The sequence below is a fragment of the Natrix helvetica genome, assembly GCF_964273705.1.
Source record: "Natrix helvetica genome assembly, chromosome: 2".
NCBI lineage: Eukaryota > Metazoa > Chordata > Lepidosauria > Squamata > Natricidae > Natrix > Natrix helvetica.
In genome coordinates this window covers 245118631-245140934 of record NC_138552.1, presented here as the reverse complement: position 1 = coordinate 245140934, position 22304 = coordinate 245118631, and the positions used below count along the sequence as shown (strand labels likewise).

The window sequence follows — 22304 nt, the reverse complement described above, 5'->3', positions numbered from 1 at the left end:
CTGTCTTCATGAAAATTTCTCAATTTATGACATAAACACATGTTTAAAACATGCTTCTTTTCCTTCGGCATGCGTAAATTCATATTCATAATAGGCAGCATTATTACGGAAATATTTCCTAATTCTACATATGCGTAGCCACACATGTTTGTGTGCAATTCCGCACATGTGTGTATGCACAATATACATATATTGGATTTAAGATCAGATAAGCCTTTATCATCCTGCTAAGTGTGAACACACAAGACCAAAATGGGTGGTTGACAAATTTGATAAATAAATAAACAAATTAAGAATGTTCAGAGCTAATTGTAATTTTTTTTCCTGAGATGAGTTTATATTACAGGTAGTCAGAAAATACAAGCCTAGGTTAGATTTTATCACTCTTTGGTCCTATTCCACAGTATGCTTCACATCTGATCTAGTCAGATTTCCTTAATAATGGTCTGGCAACACATTGTAATCAAACCAGAAACCACTTTTAGGAGTACTGTACTTCCTGGAGGGATGCGGTGGGTCAGTGGCTAAGATGCTGAACTTGTCGATCAGAAAGGTCAGCAGTTCAGCGGTTCGAATCCCTAGTGCCACATAATGGAGTGAGCTCCCGTTACTTGTCCCAGCTTCTGCCAGTCTAGCAGTTCGAAAGCATGTAAAAATGCAAGTAGAAAAATAGGAACCACCTTTGGTGGGAAGGTAACAGCGTTCCGTGTGCCTTCGGCATTTAATCATCCGGGCCACATGAACACGGACAGCGCTGGCTCTTTATCTTTGAAATGAAGATGAGCACTGCCCTCTGGAATCGGGAACGACTAGCACATATGTGTGAAGGGAACCTTTATCTTTTACCTTACTTCCTAGAGCAGCATGGCAGGCTCTTCTCTTTGCTCACATACAGGCAGCCCTAGGAGCAGCTTGGTCATTGTAGCCAAGCAGTGTTTTGAAAGAAACAAGGCATACAAGATCTGGGCTACAAAACTTCAATTCACTATTTACTGTACTGATTTCTTTTGCTGCCACCTAGTGGTTGAATGGATTTTTGCCAATCACATATATTAACTTTAGAGATTACGGTAGTTCTGGGCTGTCAGGCATCAGAGGGAATTCTGTAATAAAGCTCTGGTTTGGGTTATATTTAATCCCTTGGAAGTACCAAAGGTGCTTTTTCAGAGGCAACTGGACTTTCTTGTTTTTCTTTGAAGACGTTTCACTTCTCACCCAAGGAGCTTCTTCGGCTCTGACTGGCTGGTGGGGAATAGAAGGGTTTATACTCCTTGCAGACAGCTGGTCAATTAGAGGATTGTTGAAGGCCTTGCAAGCTTATCTGTGTCCTCAGGGACACCTGAGTAGTGCTAATGGTTCCTGTTGTCTGCAATTTTTCTCTAGAAAGCCATTCCTACTCCCACACTACTCAAAGACTGTTCATACCAAATTGCATAACTTAAAGTCTGTAGAGATTCTCAGTCATCCAGGCAGAGATGGGTTCCTACTGGTTTGGCCTGGTTTAGCCGAACCGGTAGTGGTATACCGGCCTGGGTCACAGAACTGGCAGTGACCCAGGCTGGCCACGCCCCCAAACCAGTTCCCTGATCGCCGCCGCCATCTTTTTTTGGAGTTCTGGGCATGCACAGAACAATTTCCATTGAACTGCGCATGAGCGCACAGCATGCATCCAGTGCAAGTGCGCGCATTGCGTGCACGAGCAAACCGGCAGTAACGCTGGCTAGAACTCACCCCTGCATCCAGGTCCTTGTTGTCCCAATGGTGCTTTTTCAGGAGGCAACTGGACTCTTGTTTTTCTTTGAAGATCCTGAGGATACAGATAAACCTGCAAGTGCTTGAACAAGCCTCTAAAAGGATGCAAATGACCAGATGTCTGCAAGGAGTACAAACCCTTCCATTCCCCATCACCCATTCAGAGCTGATGAAGCTTCTTGGAAGAGAAGCGAAACAACTTCAAAGAAAAACAAGAAAGTCTAGTTACCTCCTGAAAAAGCACCTCTGGGACAACCATGACCTGGATGACTGAGAATCTCTACAGTCCTTTGGAAGTAGTTGAGTGAGTTATTATATCCCTTTTTGGTGTTGCAGCCAAACGTAAGCAAACCTTGTCATTGATCCATTTAAAATACGTTGTGGGAGCAGTATCAATCACTTATCATTATCCCAGTGTGTGTTAAATTAAATCAGAACATTAGAAATGAGAAATGCATATGTTGGCTGGGCTGGTTGAGGTAAGAACTGCTATTTCTGCTGCCCAGTTCCAAGCATGACACAATTGCTGTGTGAGGAGAAATGCAAGGCTAAGAGTGTTCCCAAGCTATGCAGTATGTCCTTCAGGAGATAACATATAAGGCAGTTGCAGAACAAACCCTTTTGCATTGTGCTTTGGTGGCTTCACTGTGTGAAGTAGGCAAAGTGGAGCCTACAACTAAGCAGGGCAAATGCTAAAAAGAAAAACAATGCTGGCATAATTGCCAGAAAAACACTAAGTGGTTTGTAAAGATAAAATAACAGTTTAAAATAGCAAACAAAAACCATCCACATTGGGAAGCAATAATACAAACAATACGCATCAGCAGGGTTATAAATGTCTTCTTATGGGGATTGTTGATAAAAGCTAGATCTTAATAACTTTCCTAAATGTCCACATGGTCAGAATCATATGGGCTTTATGGGTGGGTGGGGAAGAATGTTGTTCTAGAGGGCAAGCACAGACTCAAGGAAAGCCCTTTTCCAAGGTCCTGCAAGATGGCATTGCTTTGCTTATGTAACTGGAGCTTGCTGATCCTGGCAGATTTCAGTAGACAGGCAGAAACAGTCATAGTCCTGCTAGTGTCTAGCCCCAAGATGGGAAGAGTTCTTTAGGACAACATTTCTCAACCTTAGCAACTTCTAGGTACATGGATCTCAATTCACAGAATTCCCAGTCACAAATTCTTGGAGTGAAGTTCACACATATCTGAAAGTTGCCAAGGTTAAAAAATACTGCTCTAGGAGAGCATCAACACACTGAATTACATCTGAAACCTAACTAGTAACTAATACAGCTCATGCAGTAAAGGTATCAAGTGGATGAAATGAGATATACCCATGGAAGAACTTGCTTATTGCATTTAGGACAATTTAAAGCAGGCGTGTGCATCCCATGGCCCCTTGGCCTGCATGCGGCCCTGGACAGCAGCCCCACAAGATCGTAAATGTTTAACACTATTGTGTGATTCACATACAGTGCATTAGCTATATTATACATGCTTTATATACAGCTCCAAATGATTCATCTTTACTCAATGCAGCCCAGGCAAGCCAAAAAGTTGGACACCCATGAATTAAAGCTTCCACATGGTTTTAAAGGGAAGCCCCATGTTGAGCATATTGCATGTAGTAGCTCAAATGAGAGGTCTCTAAAGTACGATTGACCATGAATAGGTCTTCCCAAAAGATAAATGAGCATAAATGCACGAGATATATCTGTGCAAAGAACCTTAGAGGTTACCACTTGCTCATTGTCTTTTTAAGAATGAATCTAAGACTATTCCATCTCCGCCAGACTCCATTAGACTCCAGGCACTGGGACAGGATTTTGACTAGTAAGCATGGTTAGCTTTTGGCCATATATTAATCCAAGCTGTTCTAGAGACAAGTAAGTTGACAGCTCTCACTGCATCTTGTTTACATTTAAAAGTTCTACATGAGGTGGGTCAGTATAAGAAACTTCAGGGCTGCTTGCTGTGCCTTACAGAATGATACATACAACTTTAATTCTGGTGCGGTATGTAAGCTGGGTCCAAAGAATAGCAATAGCAATAGCAAACTTTGAGGGCTTTCATGCGTTTTTTCTAAATTTACTAAGCTTACAAGATTTGTCAATGAACTGTTCTTGGAACTGCATACGTTTGCAGGTGAAAATAATTTTGAAAGTAAAAAACTCTCTTATTTTCATGTCATCCTTTTGTTCTTAAATAACGTAGCAAATGTTCTATTGTATGAGATTACAAGGATGGCCATGCCTTTTCTCCTGCCATTTTTAATGCCTATAAGTCAGGGGTGTCCAAACTTGGGAACTTTAAGACTTGTGGACTTCAACTCCCAGAATTTCATTCACAATAATTAACTGCTTAAAATATGCTTCTGCTAATTAGAGATAGATTTTAATTGATAATATTATTGATTTACTTTTAAATAATCAATCTAACTGATTCATTGATTAAGCTATTGTATCTTATAAAAAAGAAATTAATTGTTATGCATATTCCTCCCATCAAGTCCATTTTAGAGACTTATATTTCTAATCATTAGGAAATATTAATACCTATAACTTAAAATTCCGACATTGGATTAATTTCAATTACTTCTTCCATTTAGGTTTTGCTTGTAATGGATACTAGGACACAACAGACATATATATTGAAGGTAAGTTGTTATTTTTCCTAAATCATTCACTTTGCCAATGCCTGTTTCTCACTGCTTAGAGTTCTGTCCACAAAATCCAGAATGCAGAATGTCACCAGTCAGGTTTATGAAGTTTGTGTTTTATTTGTTAATCTTCAGTGGCAGGCTACAGAACTACTAACATGGTTTCTGCTATGGGCAACACTTATTTCTGCTTTGACCATCAAAGGAAAGGGAGTTGTTACAGTCAGTGTCCCATGGCATAGTTTACATTTTCTTCACTGAAATATCTAGGTCAGTTCAATAGTGGAAGTAGTAAATATTGATATTAAAGTAATTCTCCACTCTCTCTCAGCACTTGTAGTGCTTAGTTTGTCATGATTCATGTTTACAATGAATGGGAGAGGATAATTCAGGGGCCATTACTGTACTCATTTATGGGGCTTTATATATAGCTGTTGTTTTCCTTTGTTTCCCCAGCCGACCTTATTTTGCTTTCTTAGTATTCCTCACTGTTGGCCATGTTGGCTGAGATTGCTACAAGTTGTGGTACTACAATATCAGGGAGATCACTCCCCATCTATAGGATATACAATACAATACAATACAATACAATACAATACAATACAATACAATACAATACAATACAATACATCACAAAGCTTCCACCCTTCATGATGCCTTTGCCAATATATTGGGGCCTCTACTGCTTTAGAGTTTTCTATTCCTATTCATCTAATACTTTTCCACTTGAAGAAGCCTTTGTTTAATTTGCAAATTTGGAAGCGGCGTGAAGATGACAAGGCCAGCCACAAACAATGTATGAGATGAGAGAATGCCAGTCCCGCATCTCTTTCTCCATTTTCTAATATCATCTAATAAAGCTGAATGAGCACGGTTAGGTCACTAAACAAAGCGGAGGGTTAGCTGGAACATTTGCATAGTAGTAATGCATATTTTTGTTTTATTGCATTTGTTTTATTACATTCCTCCTCTTGACATTGCCAAGAGATGAAGAGAATTAGGGCTGGGTTTTTTTCCCCCAGCAATAGCTGGAGGTCATGTGAAAACTAATTGTGATCTTCGGTAATTCACCCACACTTTATTTATCTGCAGTGCTTTTTTTTTCCATAAGGTTTTTTTTTTTTAATGTGTGCCATCTTTAAAAATCTATAACACCTTCAGGAAACAAACCACATTACCAGTCTATCTTCCCTTCGACCCAATGGAAATGTATGCACACTCGAGTCCATCAAATTGAAGGTGGGGCAAGACTGCCTTAGGAATGTGAATGGATTTAGCAGTTTGCTTTCGCCCTTAAAGCACGGCCCCTGCCCTCCCGGCCCCTCCCCCCCAAGAGATATCTGGGGGAAAAAGGTCATAGAGAAATAACTGAGTGTCATTCTGATGACTTGGTTTGTGAGAGATTCTAATGAAAACATTGACCCATGTAATTGATTTTAATGGCAGCTTTGTGCCATCTTCTGTTCTCTGGATGTGCGCCAGATGCCATCAGCAGGGCCTCAGGGGACTGAGGGGCACAGAACAGCAGATGAGTGGTTTCTCTGAAGCCTGGAGTAACTTGGATAGATTAGTTTGGTTGATAAGCACAGAGCACAGCATGCTCCAAAGGCAACTGAGGGTACAACTGACCTTTCTGTTCTCTGTCAGGGTCTAAGAAAAAGTAGCGAGTGCAGCAGGAAGAGAAAGACCATCATCCCCCGCAGTGTACCCAACATGGTGGCTTTGCACAAGTACATCATCTCAGAGGAATCAGTCTTCCTTGTGCTGCATCACGCAGAAGGTTGGTCTGTGGATTCAGATGAGCTGTGGGAAGGGGAGGCGAGGCAGGGGAGATGGTAGGGGGAGAAAGAAAGCCTCAGCTTCTTCAGGTGATGCTATCCAGATGTTAGAAGCCCATCTTCTGAATCAAAATTTTGGGGATTGTCTTGAACACTGTGGCAAAGGGTGCTCTTTATTATGCTACATTATTGCTTTTTATAGTTTACATCCTATTAAAGTTCTTGTAGCTCAGTGCTTCTCAATTATTTTCTGTCATGCCCCCCCTAGGAAGAAGAAAACATTTTGCCCCCCCCCCCCCCCGCGCAACTGTAAATAGTATAATTTGTCTATAAAATTGTTATAAGTACACCTCTGCATAACATAGCACACCGGTCTTTCCTCGTCTCCCACCGTAGTCACATGCTTTCTTTCCTCTTTCCCTCTTACTTGTCTATCCTTCCTTCCACCCTCCCTTCCTCCTTCCCTTCCTTCCTGCCTCCCTTCCAGTTCCCTCCTTCCTCTTTCCCCCTGCCTGCCTGCCTTCTTTCCTCTTTCCCTATCCTCCTATCCTTCCTTTCTCCCTCCCTCCTTCCCTGCCTCCCTTCCAGTTCCATTCTTCCCTCCTTCCTTCTGCCTCCTTCCTGCCTGCTTGCCTTCTTTCCTCTTTCCCTCTTGCTTGTCTATCCTTCCTTCCACCCTCCTTCCCTTCCTTCCTGCCTCCCTTCCAGTTCCCTCCTTCCTCTTTCCCCCTGCCTGCCTGCCTTCTTTCCTCTTTCCCTATCCTCCTATCCTTCCTTTCTCCCTCCCTCCTTCCCTGCCTCCCTTCCAGTTCCATTCTTCCCTCCTTCCTTCTGCCTCCTTCCTGCCTGCTTGCCTTCTTTCCTCTTTCCCTCTTGCTTGTCTATCCTTCCTTCCACCCTCCCTTCCAGTTCCCTCCTTCCTCTTTCCCCCTGCCTGCCTGCCTTCTTTCCTCTTTCCCTATCCTCCTATCCTTCCTTTCTCCCTCCCTCCTTCCCTGCCTCCCTTCCAGTTCCATTCTTCCCTCCTTCCTTCTGCCTCCTTCCTGCCTGCTTGCCTTCTTTCCTCTTTCCCTCTTGCTTGTCTATCCTTACTCCCTCCTCCCTTTCTTCCCTCCCTCCCTGCCAGCAGCTCCTCCAGCATCCCAGCTGGAAGCAGCAGCACAACAGTCGCAGTTGTGCTGCTGCTTCCAGCTGGGATGCTGGAACAGTTACCAGGGGCGAAGGGGTGGCGGTGGCAAGATCGGGCGACTGCCGCCCCTTTGTCCCTTCCCCAACAGCGGCTGTTGCGCTTCCGCTTCCAGACGGAATGCTGGCGGTGGAGCTGCTGGCGGGGAGGCGAGCTACCTGCATAAAGACGCCGCCGAGGGCATGGCAGAATATATCCCGGCTTGAAGTGGCAGCGCTGGGGACTGCTCAGAGACTCATCAGAGCCGCGGGCTGGAGCTGTGCAAAAAGTCTGCTTGGGCTGGGGGGGGGGAAGGGAGGGAAGCCTGGGACAGCCATGCTTCCCTCCCTCCCACCCCCGCCCGAGCAGGCTTCTTGCACAGCTCCAGCCCGCGGCTCCAATGAAAATCCACAGTCCGAAGTGCTGCCACTTCCAGGTGGGATATATTATGCCTCGCCCACGCCGCCGCCGTTGCACCCAGATGGAAAGGGAGCCTTCGTGCCCCTTTTTACGGAGCCTCGCGCCCCCCCAGGGGGGCGCGCCCCACTATTTGAGAACCGCTGTTGTAGCTCCACTGTTCAGTAAAGCAGCTGCCTTCCCTTTTGGATCTAAAGCTTTTACATTACATAGGCCAAACCTTTCCCTAAGGTGCCTTTTGAATAAAACAGTGAGGTAAATATTTATCCCATGCACTGATAGGCTGGTCTGTTTATTCTGTTTGCAAATCCTTTCTGCTTCAAATCATTATTCCATACGATGCTCCTAGAACAAGTGATAACTGTAGGGAAATTGTCTTTAAAAAGGAGCCTGTCTGGCTGCAGCGGTCCTGATCCAAATGGTAAAGGATGTTTGCATGGCTTCTGTATGTGTCAGGCAGAAACTCCGCTGGAATCTGTGAATGCATATTGCTAAATCCTTAGATCCAGTCTGTACATGAGGGGCAGGAATGATCCACTAAGGTACTGTTTTCTTCAGGGAGACCTATGGGTCACACAGCTACATGGCAAGCATGTTCAAAGAGATGGAACTTCGATTGTGGAGTTTCAGACTAGCCAAATCAGATTTTAGTTAACCAGTTTAGTTAACTCGTTTCTCAAGAAAAGGTGAGAAATGCTCCAACAGGGCCTTGCTTACCCTGAAGTAAACAATATGAATCGAAGAGAGAAGCATATTCATTTTCACCAATTTCTTTTCGATGCCTCCCTGCAAAGGCTGCTGTTTTACCTTTTTTAACAAAACAATAGTTACTTTGTAAGAATAATGTACCTATTTGGGCTCAGTGGGAATATTGAGACAAATTCCTTGGCCTGGGTCATATAAACATGATTTACCTACAGGCAAAAAACCACAACTCCTTTGCCTGTGTACAGTCACATGTTAAAAAAAATCACCATGAATGGAATGAATCCTAGTTTTGGCTAGTAATAGCTTCTGGAGTGATCTCTAGTGCTATTTCTAATTTTGGGAACTATGTTTACATGGTACCAGTTGACTCACTCAGTAGCCATCTAATGTAAATACAGTGGTGAGTTGATGGCAGATTCTCAGAATTTGACAGCCTCCAGTCATCTCAGACGTTTTTGAGAGGCTGTTGCTTCCTGTTGCCTTTTATTTTTAAAAATGAATTTGTTTGAAATTCATAGTGGCCCAATTAGGATGGAACTTGCCTGTTCTTTGGCACTAGCATGCCAGTAAAGTGATGTTACTTAGGTCACTGCAACTAAAGCCAATAATTAAATTTTTAAGGTGCCAACTTACCATGGTGAGCTTTACCGCCCCACAGAATTACCATCTGGAAAAAATTGTATATGGGTAGGAGATGGAGAAACTCCAATTACATGTCAAATAACTGTAGATTAATTCCTTCTACTTTCATCCATCCCTCAGTCTTTCCACAATTGCAAAAAGTATCTGTTCAATCTAAATATTAAGTAGGATTTATAAGATCTAAAAGGTTAACGCCTCCGTTGAAAATAAGAATCAGTAATGAAAAGTTCTCCTCTTTTTTCCCAAGCATTAGCACTTAATCCAGTACAAGCCTCTTCCACATTACAATGTAGTAAATGATTTGTTAAAGGTGAGAACATTCATAAAGCATCTGTTAGTTTTGTCACAAAGCACTTGGCAAGACATGTTGAAGTTTCACTACTACTTAGTGGCATCAGTGCCAGAAATGGTAAAAACAGATGCTTCAAAGAGAGTCTTGAGGGACACGAAAGAAGATTTTGATGGAGATCAAATTTAAACTTGAGTGGCTGCTGGGAAGTGTCAAATCTTTTTCAGCATAAATGTGTTGGAATTCATATTCATCTGGAAAGCGCACAAGAAACTTCGAAATGATGATGTTTCCTGTTAATGAACACTAATTCTATAGTAGCAATGTTTGGTAGCCCTCCTCCCTGAGCCTTAATGATCATATGTTGCCCTAAGAGCAGGAAACAGAGAACTATTCCTTATTCTAATTTTGTCAATGCTATAATTCTTTAGTATTGAAATTGTGAGTCAAATTCTGAGTCAGGAAAGGTAGCCCAACTTCTTTTCTGTGGTTCCCAGAAGGCACCCCAGATTATGTCACTAAAACGTGGCAGCAAGGTCATTTAAACATAAACAGTACAGTAAGTATGTTAAACCTCTACATAGGCTTCACACAGCTGTTCTATCAAAAAGCTGCCACCAATAGTACTAACCTCAAATTTCCTCGCAGTCATTAAAAAGTGCTTTGTCATTCCCCTATTCTTATAACCTACAATGTCCACAAAAGTTTGCCCACTTTCCCAACCCCAAAATTGTTGAAGCAATGGTTTACTTCCATCATAATTTGGCCAAATTTGTTTTGGCGTGCCAAATGTTACATCACATGCTCTGTGGGTCCGTCAAATTTCTCTTATGCATCATGTTGGACATATGGCCCTGGGCCATTCCATGTTTTCATCAATAATTTGAATGAAAGAGTTGGGTTCAGGGGTGGGTTGCTCCCGGCATTACTGCCGGTTCGGTGCGTGCAAAAGTTTTGCTCGTGTGTGCTTGCCTCGCGCATGCGCACACCAGACACACACTCTGTGCATGTGTACAATTGCACAAAATAGGTCTGCGCATGCACAAAATGTTAAACAAGAAATAACTATGTGCAATTATAATTGTTCTGCACATGTTTAGAACCGAAAATTAAGAAGGTGGCCCCGTAGGAGAACTGGTTAGGGGGTGTGGCAGGTCTGGGCCACTGCTGGTTCCAAATCACTACCGGTTCAGCCAAATCGGTCCGAACCAGTAGGAACCCATCTCTGGTTGGGATGCTTAGAAAGTTGAAGATGACATAACGTGGGAGGGACAGCGAATACTTTAGATCAGGTGCTGCCAAACATTTTGTAAAAAGCCAGATCCTGCCCCATCTCTGTGGATGCGACTGGCTGATCCTTAGGCAAAGGGCCACCAGCTGGAAAACTGCTGATAGGCTGCTGTTGCTTCCCAGAATGTCACATCTCTACCCCTTGGCCCTGCCCATCATGATGGCAGTTTGACTGAAGCTCAACTCTAGCAATTAGTTGCCCACCCACCCACCCTTCTTACTCATGGGTTGGAATATCCCATGCTTTGCATACCTGAGACCTCATGTATGTCGCCAAACAATACTAGATTAAGATCCAGGGTTTGGAGGATGAACATGCCAAGAAGTGTCAGCCTCAGTTTTTCATTTGTAAATAGAAATCAAATTGGTAATCTTCACAGATGAGTTGTGATGTTGAAATTAAATAAAGGAAGCTAAGACCACATGGAAAGAAGCATGCCTCAAACTGATTCTTGTTAGAAATTTTATTGTAAAAGAATACAAATATTTGAAAGGTAAGACTTATGGAAACTTCTTTGAATCAATTGATTTCCCCCTCTCTAAATATGGGTAATTTTACATGGTAATGGATGGCCAATAATCAAATACATTGGCTAATGCATTTACTCAGTCTTAGCTACAGCAGCATAAGATGAAAAAGATTATTAGTGTGTCATTTATAAAGACCTAATGATATACCCAGATGGAAATATTGCTCCTTTGTGACCTAAATTGGAGTTTTTGGGGAAAAAAAAAGAATAGCATTGTTGATTCCCCCTTTCAATATGTACAACGATGAAAAAACATTTCTTTGCATATTTGCATTTTATTGCTATTCTGTGCATACATACATGAAAGAATAATTGCATTTTGATGATTATTCAAAGGATTATTTGTGGTTTACATCAGCGGTCCCCAACCTTTCCAGCTCTATGGACTGGTGGTGGCGGCAACGGGGGAGGGGGGAATTGTTTTGTGCATGTGCTGCTTACACAAATGCAACTTCGCGATCTCATGCACTTGCCCGCTGCTTGCATGGCCTGGTTCCCAACAAACCATGGGCCAGCAGTGGACTGGGAATTGGGGACCCCTGGTTCATATCAAGCTATGTACCATATACCAGTGAATGTTTCTTTTAGTTAAACACGGGTGTCAAACTTGATTGCGTCAGAGGCTGATCGTGATGTATCATGATATTTTTTGCCTTTGCGGAGCTGGGGTGGGCATGGCCTGCACGTGACATATTGGGCTCGCGGGCCACCAGTTTGACAGGCCTGAGTTACAATGTGAATGTTTGCAAATAGTTGTATGAACACCTTCTCAAACTTGAGAGATGCTGATAAAATAATAGCAGACTTCAGAAAGCATCTCAAACTTGGAGCTTAGTAATAGAAGACGGTCTATTTCTTTATACACATAGGCAGTACATATATATATTTCAGTGGTGGGTTGCAGGCGGTAAGCCCCGGTACGGGTGCACCGGATCCTGTCCGGAGCATCGGGTACCGTTCTGGTACGGTGCTCTGGAGGGCCCATCCACCTGCCCGCGCTCCTTACCTGTGCTTTAAGCCTTTGACGCTTCCGCACATGCGCAATGCATGTACAGCGCCTGCGCGACACTCCGCTGAGCAGCTTGAGCGTCGTGGAGGCTTGTGGAAGTGTCATTTGATGCCACAACGCATGCGTGTGCCGTGCGCATGCATGTGGGTAACCCCGGGGCTGTTCCAACTGTACCGGTTGGAACGGAATCCAGAACCCACCACTGACATATTTGTGCTTTCTAGTCAGTGTTTACTCCTGGCAATTGCCTGGTCTAGTTCCTGCAGTTTTCCTGGCAGCATTTTAAAAAGTGGTTTGCTATAGCCTCCTTTCTAGTGCTGAGAGAGAGAGTGACTGGCCCAAGATCATTGAGATGACTTCACACCTAAGGTTGGATTAGAATACATGATATTATGGTTTCTAGCCTGTTACCTTAACCACTACACCAAAGTGATTCTCAGTAGAAATACATTTATAATGGTAATAATTTATCAAGCACAATCACTTTGTGGAACTAAACATAGTTCCCTTACCTCCAGGGACTTAAAATCTAATTTTAGGTTGGGTGGGACAGTAAAAAAAATTGCTATTTTAAAAATGGGAGTATGGAAACAAAAGGCCAGAATAAACAACAGGTGGATAAAAACAGATGTAACTGCAGGTAGAACTTTGTTATCTATTGGTGTAAATCTCATAGCTGAATTGTAAACACATTTTACATTCTGATGGCCCTAGCTTTAAGCCCTAGCATTTCCAATGAAAAGCTTTAACATTTCCAGTAAAAACTAGCAGGTAATAAGAAAAATCTGTTTTGAAAAGCTAGCGAACCATAGCCAGCTGTAATAGATAACACTGAGCTACATGACAATTACGGCGATGTTAAGGCTTTTTTATTATTGTACCATAAGAATTCCAGAAGAGCTTGGTTTTAAATGCAACCTCCACCATTTTAGGCTCATTCCGTATGTAAAAGCACAGTCCAAATTTTATGGACCTTAGGTCTTATCCAGTTAGCTCTTCTTATGTCTTAGCTGCTTAAAATCTATTTGATAAATATGTGTGTCCGCATCTGTGAGCGGAAAGAAATTCAGATGAAATGGAGTTCGTCTCTAGTTTAATGCTTTTAGCCATTTCTATGGGGTTTAAAAAGTTTTTTATGCTATCCAGAATGCATTAGAGTTGGGTGGTCAATAAATTTAAATAAATGTCACATTTTAAATTTCAATAATTTATTAGCAACACACAAAGCTCCTATTGGCTTCCATTTGAGTTCCACTTCAAGCTCATAGTTTACTTAAAATATATGGTAGATCTAAATTGAGGTGATGGTCAGCTGACCTATGGCCTCAAGGTATTGACAGGTATTTGCAGCAATGTGATTGATAAACTATATTTAGTGATCTTTATTGGCTATGGATGTTCTTCCTGCCATGGAGCATATATGTGAATGTGATACAGAGATGAGGGGATTGAAACTGGTATCCCAATGGAGGATTATTTTTCTTTTTATAACTGGGGGGAGGGCTAGAGAGGGAAAAAAGCAGCAAACTCCCTACAAAACTATTATTATGGTTTATTGCATAGTCATCCAGATATTCAGACTGGATTTGGCATTTTTATCCACCTATCCAGTCCTTTCCAAGAACCTGGGATAGGCAGATGTTGTTGTCTGAAGGTGTTAAAGGTATCACTGCAGGATGTAAGCTGTTCCAAGTAAAGCTGCCTTTTGCAATTGACTGATGGTAATTTCGTCAATGCTGATGATCTTCAAGTAATATAGTGCCAATAGTAATAGATGCCTTGGGTGCAATCTCAAAACAGTTTTGAGATTGCACCCAAGGCATCTATTACTATTGGCACTATCTTTACTTTTTTGCCATAGTCATTCTATGTCTATTTGCAAGGTTTATATTTTGTGATTTTCTTCATTTTCCCGCTCTTCTACTGGGCTGCCTCCAGGTGTTGCCACATCCACTATCCAGACCTTTTTGTCTTTTCAACAGTTGTTAAGTCTGGGGTGTTATGTGGCAGATCCTTATTTTGTTTTGTTTTTTGAATTCCAAAATCTCAGATTATTTTATCTTCTTGATTTTCTATTGCTGTATCATTACTATATAAACAAGAATGTGAAATAAGAGCTGCCTATTCTTTAGCAGATGTTGGCCTTTATATTTGTCAAGTTCTTCTTAAGAACTTAGGAGGTTGTAACTGCATAATAAGTGCTGCCCAAGCCTTTTTGGTATGGCAAAGTGATAACCACTGGAACCACCATGGCTAGATTATGCTATAATCTTTCAACTTTGATTTTCAGATCTCGATTTGGGCATTCTGAACACTTTTCAACTTGGTAGATGTAAAATGCATAGTTTGTGTTATTTCATGACTCCCCTCCTGCCTCCCGGTTCTTCTGTTACTTTCATTGCAAACCATTTAGAATGTTTAAATATCACTCTGCTGTTGGATGGGTGGTCTAAAAATGCAGAAATATCTGATCAGTGGTATTGTAATGCTGGCACCTAATTGTATTCTGTTAGAAGATAAGTGGGTAGCATCTTCTACTAATGTTAATACTTACATATATTTTCACCATCTGCCATAGTTAGGCATTAATGAAATGCAATTAACTTTGGTTACTCTGTTTTTTCTTACAGGAGGCAAACTTTGGTCTTACATTAGTAAATTCCTGAATAGGAGTCCTGAAGAAAGCTTTGAAGCCCCTAAATCCAGAAAATCCAGCTGTACCAAAGTACATTTGCATCAGGCAAGTCCTAGTCCTCAGGATATCAGCAGTAGTCTTGGCTCAAGAAGAAGTAATGGGGACAATGTATTAAAGGTTTTACCACTGCAGACCAGTCTTACTCCAAGTTCTCAAGACGGTAGTAGTAACCAAGAAGATCAGGAAAGTTCTCTTAAGTGGATTGATTCTGGGTCTAGTTCAGAAGAGGAATGTACCACAAGTTATCTAACATTATGCAACGAATATAGTCAAGAAAAAATTGATCCTGGTTCATTAGATGAGGAACCTCTCCTGAAACCAGATGATAATGTTCTCATTACAAAAGAGCAAAGAGTCCTCCAAGCTGAAGGTGAAGTTGCTACTGGGAACTTGGAATCTGCATTCACATGTCAGGAAATAAAAGAGTTTGCTGACGATGTGGATCCAGAAACTGCCAATCCTACTATGATATCAGAATCATTAAACAAATCCAAGAACAGCCCCATGGAACTTTTCAGAATTGATAGCAAAGATAGCACCAGTGAACTTCTGGGTTTTGATTTTGGAGATAAACTTCATAACTTGAAATCAGAATCTTTCAAGCCATTTTTTCCTACCTTAGATCAGGACGAGAGCCTTGAAGTCATTGAAAACAAATTAGGCTTTGCATCTCAGGATACTATCAGCAGGGGTTCTAATGACTCTGTGCCTGTGATATCATTTAAGGACGTAGCCTTTGATGAGGTTGGTAGTATCGAAGAAGGAAGACCTGACCTTTTGGTCAACCTGCCAGGCATTATGGAGCAAATGAAAGAAGCTCCAGTGGACAGACCAACAAAACTGGTGGAACAGAATGGAGACATTTTGGAAAGCAAACTTTTGGAAGCCCCCGATGTCTTGCAATTGAATAACAGTGCAGAACAAAGCAGAGTGCTTGAGCAAAAGGTAGAGCATCTGAAGGAAGAAAAATCACAAGGACTATGTAAAGAAAATCAGGAAACAGCTAGGACATTCCATACAGCTGCTAGTGACTCAGTTGGTTTTGAGGACAGGATGGCCTTTCAAGGACTCAGAGAAGCAACATCGTCATCATTAGATATCTTCAGCATAAAGGACATTGCCATGGTTGCCAGTGCACAAGTGGTTGTCACGGAAGACAGCTTAGATGTGGACAGTGAAGCTGTGTTGCTGTTTTCTGATCACCCTGAAGAAAACTGTAAAGAGGGAACAGCCCCCTCTTTGTCACGCAAAGCAGAAAGCGAAGAGTTGGATGTGAGGAGCAGAGGAGAGAATGAAATACATCATTTTTTCCAAGACTTGGATGAGAGATTAGCAGTAACCTCCAGATTTTACCTCCCTGAAGGCTGTGTTCAAAGATGGGCAGCTGAAATGGTGGTAGCCCTTGATGCCTTGCATCGAGAAGGAATTGTGTGCCGTGATTTGAACCCAAACAACATCTTATTGAATGATCGAGGTCAGGAACTTTTGCAAATGCATTTCTTTTTATTCGCTGTTGCTCCCAATTAACTGAGAAGGCGTTTTATCTTGTAATTAGTATCTTCATTTCCTGTCTAGAGCTTCATTATCAGTGCAGCAAATTCACCCCCAGTAATAGCTTCTAGTACTTAATGATGCCATTATTCTTAATGATACTGTTTTTAGCTACAAAAGGAGTAATTACAGTTCACTTCTGCATAAAATGGAAGGGAAAAATGTTTTGATTTCTCCTGTCGTTTTGTTTTTAGGACACATTCAGCTAACGTATTTTAGCAGGTGGAGTGAGGTTGAAGATTCCTGTGACAACGATGCCATAGAGAGAATGTACTGTGCCCCAGGTTAGAGCAATCACCTCAAATGTTTCACTTGGAAAACAGATTAGCAGCTTTCATTTTCTCACGGAACTTTCATCCCATTCCATCCGTTCTCTGTTCTTGGTAATATAAAATGTTCAGCATCTGCTAACACTTTTACATACATACATACTTACATACATACATACATACATACATACATACATACATACATACATACATACATACATACATAATGTACACACACACACACACACACACACTCTGTGTGTGTGTGTGTGTATTTTGGAATATGATATTCTAAACATATGAAAAACAGTTGCAGGAATTGGGTATGTCTACTTTAATGAAAAGAAGGACTAGGAGTAGCATGAAGAGGGGGGTCAATCTATTCTCCAAAGCACGTAAAGCAGGACAAGAAACAGTGGATGGAAACTAATGAGAGAACCAATCTAGAACTAAGGAGAAATTTGCTGACAGAGCAATTAATCAGTGAAATGAGTTCCCTCCAGAAGTTGTGGGTGCTCCAACACTGATTATTTTAAAGAAAACATTGGACAACTGTTTGTCTGAAATGGTGTAGGGTTTCCTGCTTGAGCAGCGGGTTGGACTTCAAGATCTCCAAGGTCCCTTCCCAACTCTGTTATTCTGAATTCTCCAGCCAGCCATGCTAGCGGGGTAATTTTGAGAGTTGTAGTGTTGACTTCTTAAAGTTCTAAGGTTGAGAAACACTGGTTTAAAATAATTCACTGTCAAAGTTTTAATTTGAAAAATGAATGAATAAAGTTATATGTAATAGATATGCCTAAAGATTTATGAAATCTGGTTAAATATGGAGAGTTCTTGAAACTTATTGTTGAAATGAAGAGGAGTTAAATATATCACATTTTGAACAGGTTTTCCTTTGCATGTACATATTATGGTATCTTCCCCAGGAAAATAATTCAGTAAATTTTAATCTAACTGTAGCTATAAATCTACTATGGATATAAATACTGACTATGGACAAAAAAAAATGGGTGTCCCAGCAAGCGATGCATAAGTAACATATTTTGGATTAGCTTTAATGTTAGTAACTGGAATTAAGATTATATGAAATAAAAGTGTCTGACCAAAACAGATTACAAGAAAAAATAGATAATGTATCCCTCAGATTGAATGTGATTCCTGGAGACTACATGGACATATTCATGTTTCTTGGTAACAAGGCCAAAGTGGTTGATCATTTAAAAAAAAAAGCTTTCTAGTTTAATCTATAACCCTATGATTCCTTTGTGGTCACCTAGTCCGAACACAATTTAGATCCAATTATCTTGTTTTTGATTTAGTTAAGGCCACTGAGATGTTGCCACTTGTTTTGACTCAAAAGAATGACATCACATATAGTGATTTCACATAAAATTTTCAGAAGAAATGAGGTGCAACAGTTTAGCCTGGACCAAACCCAGGATAAAGAGAATATAACTATAAATCATTTAGGCTTCAAAGGACTAGTGCTGTTTCGAAGTATTTTTTAAAATTTATGATGATATTATGGAAGCACCCACTGTGGTATCAAAGTCCTAGTTTTGATTAGGATTGTTAATCTGTCTCTTACATTGTATTGTTTTAGATTGTAGAAGGCTGGAATAATCTCACACAGGTAATTGTACCCCAGTACAAAAAGCTGTCTTTTTATAAAAAACTATCTGAAAAGCTATTTTTCTTTGTGCAGAGAAAGTTTTATTCATAAAGTGTCATCAAAGCCCCAATTTTACTGAGAATAGATCTTTTTCCCGGGAGAGGTACAAGTCCCCAGTTGTGGAATAGTCTATATTCTGTCTGAAGGCAAACCTACTCTTGGAAGCTTCTTGGCAGTACTGTAACCTTTGAACAGTTAAGTGGGGTGTTTATTTGCTGCATCATAAAATTTAAATGCTTGTTTCTGAGAAAATTTATGAGTAAGATCTATTATATTTTTTTATAAAAATATAATCTATTATATTTTTTTATAATTACTTCAAGCAGGAACATTTTTAGAGGACATCTTGAGACTGTTGTCCACAAATCCTCTGTTGACATACCCTTGCTAAATAATTTTGCTGGAGCCATATTCTCTATTGGCTCCTTGTTCACTCCCAAGATCAAGACAATTTTATTTTGAAATCTTAAGTGTTTTGAGTCTAGAGAGACTGAAGGACTACTTTCTCTTGTTGAGAACTCATCATTATTTGGATGATCTAGATCTGGATGTTGGCCTTGGTTCCCCTGGGAAACCTAATTGACTTAACAAAATTCTGGTGAAATTTTATCAAGTAATTCAATGAATAAGAATAAGTAAAATTTAGTTGCTTTTATTTTTAACAAATTGTTTGAATTCTTCTGTAAACTGAGTTGCACACTTCGCAATTCATTTGTAGCTTGGAATATTTCAGTTGTTCAGATTTTTAAATGTTATAAATTTTCAATGCAGTACTTTATTTAAAAATCTATAAAATGTAATTATAGCTCATTAGCCATTTTTAAAAAAAAGTTACTACAAAATATGCCTGAACACATGAAAATTTTGTTGTCCTTGTCCTCTAATTAGTAGAATTTGATGTTAATTTGTTGCCTCTTACTTTACTGCTTATCTTTTAAAAAAAACCAACTATATTTTAAACAGTGTGTATGTTTCTGGGTGAGTGAGAGCACTAAATTCGTAATTTAGGTAATTTGTTTAAGATGAAAAATATCCAATATAAATTAATCAATTCTGCAACAATTAAGATTCTGAGAATCTTAAAATCCCATAAATTAAAGAAGTCAGACAGAGGAGGAATATAAATGCATTTCTCTCTTAGAGAAATGTTGAAATAGACAAGTTTTAACTGCTTTCCTTAATCCCAAAAATGTTGCTATAAATTTAATCTCTAGAAGAATGCTATTTTTGAGATGGAGGTTGGGGGAATGGTGGGGAAATATTTATTATTTTAAGTAATATTCATTATTTTAAATATTACAGTGTATTATTACACCTTTATCTATCTATCATCTATCTATCTATCTATCTATCTATCTATCTATCTATCTATCTATCTATCTATCTATCTATCTATCTATCTTCAAGTATATAACTTAAAATTAATGGTGAGAAGATACTCTGTCACTTTCTAGATAAACAGTATGTTACAAGAAAGCTGAATATGTTATTGCATATTTAGGTTTAGTAGATTTCACACCAAATCCTATTTTTTTAATGTATTTTGGAATATTTTACCACATGCTATAGAAGACATAATCAATAAATCTCTTACATGCAATTTTGGACAAAGTGAAAATGATGTGGAATAGGGATGAAAGCCTGTGACTTTCAGATGTTGTTGAATTACAACTTCCACCCCCACCCACAAGATCTACGATGAGGATACTGAGAATTGTATAGTAGCTCAACAAACATTTAGAGTCTCATAAGGTCCTCTCTCTCTGATGTAGCATCAAGAGCTATTAAACTAGGTGTACTTCTCTGTTCTATCAGCCAAAGCTTTGTAAATCTGTATATTTCACCTGATGGACTTTGAAATAATAAGGGAGAAGACTAATAATATTTACTCTGATTATTCATAGTTGCGGCATAAGATGCAGTCCTGTATCTATTGCTAGTCTCTACTGCTTTAGCATAGTCTAATAGTGATGTCTCCCTGTAGATCCTCTTTAAAAGATAGAATCCTGTGCTGGGTTAGAGAAACACTATTTGAATTCCTGACAAGGAAAGTAGTATAATAATTCTTGCTGAGATAGGCAGCTAAAGAAATCAAACAAATAAAACGTTATTTTCCTGACACCAATGCAGGGATTTGCTATTTTTTCTTTTTTTGAATTTTCAGGCTAGTTTTCTATAGCCCAGCAATTTCTTGGTGGTCTCCAGGTATTACTCAAGCCAGACCCTTTTTAGGTATTATCAGCCAATGTTGGGTTGCTGCTGCCACCTGATCAACCACCCTGTCCATATGTTATAGGAATAAGAAAATGTATATTCATTTTCTTATGTTAAATGGATAGGAAAGGAAAATGTACATCATGATATTTGTCACCCTGCATATTTTATCCCTCCCAAACAACCATTGTCCAAAATATGAATGGGAAAACATAAGTTTTACTAAAGAAGAGATAGGCATATTTTAGAGTTTCTGGAGTTAATTGCAGTTATGCATCCAGGTATCATGTAAGTAGCAAACCAGTAAGAATGATCATGCTGGGATGATCATGCTGGGATGCAATAATCAAATTTGGGGAGAGATTCTGCTTCAGCTTTCCCCAATATAGTATTCCTCAGCGCACCCGAAGGTCAGCAGTTAGAGGAAGGTTGGATTATATCAGGATCTCTATTGTACTGGATCTTTCCGTGGTGTTTGCAGTAATCCAGGTCTGACAGATAATTTCAAGTAAAAAAAAAAAAAGAGAGAGAGAGAAGAGCATGAAGCAACCAGTAAGGTCACCAAAAAAAGAATGATGCTTCTGTTATTTTTCATTTGTAACAAGCAAGGAACTTTTCTATTGGAACCAAGTATTGTTTTGCAAAGACACACAATTTTCCATGATACATTGATTGGATATACGAAAAGAGGCCAGATCTATATGCTTCTCTTATCGTTGTCAAGACTATGCAGAATGGAAAGGTTGTTAGGAAAGACCTTGCCCCTAGTTACGTGAACACAAAATATACCAACCCAGTTATAACCCTCTTCACAACAACTGGTTCTGCTTTTGTTTTTGATAAACAATAAGATAGAAGATTACCAGTAAGTTTTCAGGATTTTAAATGAATCTTTCAATTGAAAAGATCTTTTGAATCTTTTAAAAAGACTGGACATTTGCAAAGCACTTGATTTGTTCCTTTTAGATACAGTATAGGTAGTCCTCGATTTATTACTACAGTTGAGCCCCGCATTTATGTTGCTAAGCAAGACAGTTGTTAAGCAGGTTTTGCCCCACCTTGCCACAGTTGTTAAGTGAATCGGGCTTCCTCATTGACTTTGCTTGTCAGAAGGTCGCAAAAGGGGATCACGTGACCCTGGGACACTGCAACCATCATGAATATGAACCAGTTGCCAAGGATCCAAATTTTGATCATGTGACCATGGGGGATGTTGCAACGATCATAAGTGTGAAAACGGTCGTAAGTCACTTTTTTCAGTACTGTTGTAACTTTGAACGGTCACTAAATGAATGGTGATAAGTAGAATGTAGTTAAAATTGGCACTTGGTGTCAAGATAAGGTATATCTTCCAATATCAGATGTGGACAAATTTGGGAAGCTCATTCCCTACATAGTCATGTTAAGAACATTCAAAACATCTGACCAAAGATTATTGGAGACAGAAAAAAAATAGAAGGCATGAGATCCTGCTTTAATACAACAAAAGTCTTAAAAGACAGGCAAATACCTGAGCAAAGCGGGTTTTTTTCCTTAGTTGTTCTTGGTCGTCACCCTCCCCCCCAAATCTATGTGATGGAGTACAATGCTTAGATGCTCTGTTTTATCATGTCCCTAATGCTATTTTTTAAAATATGACACTCTGAAGAAAATAAGTTGTTT

General features: G+C 40.0%; 1 protein-coding gene across 3 annotated transcripts in view; it reads left to right on the top strand.

The window, feature by feature from the left end:
• RPS6KC1 (ribosomal protein S6 kinase C1) overlaps positions 1 to 22304 on the top strand; it is a 118904-nt gene that overhangs the window by 73758 nt on the left and 22842 nt on the right. For all 3 annotated transcript variants that reach the window (XM_081944165.1, XM_081944167.1, XM_081944166.1), the window contains 4 exons: positions 4363 to 4410; positions 6061 to 6193; positions 14872 to 16410; positions 16682 to 16771. In XM_081944165.1, coding sequence (XP_081800291.1) covers positions 4363 to 4410; positions 6061 to 6193; positions 14872 to 16410; positions 16682 to 16771 — 1810 coding nt within the window. The remainder of the gene's footprint in view (positions 1 to 4362; positions 4411 to 6060; positions 6194 to 14871; positions 16411 to 16681; positions 16772 to 22304) is intronic.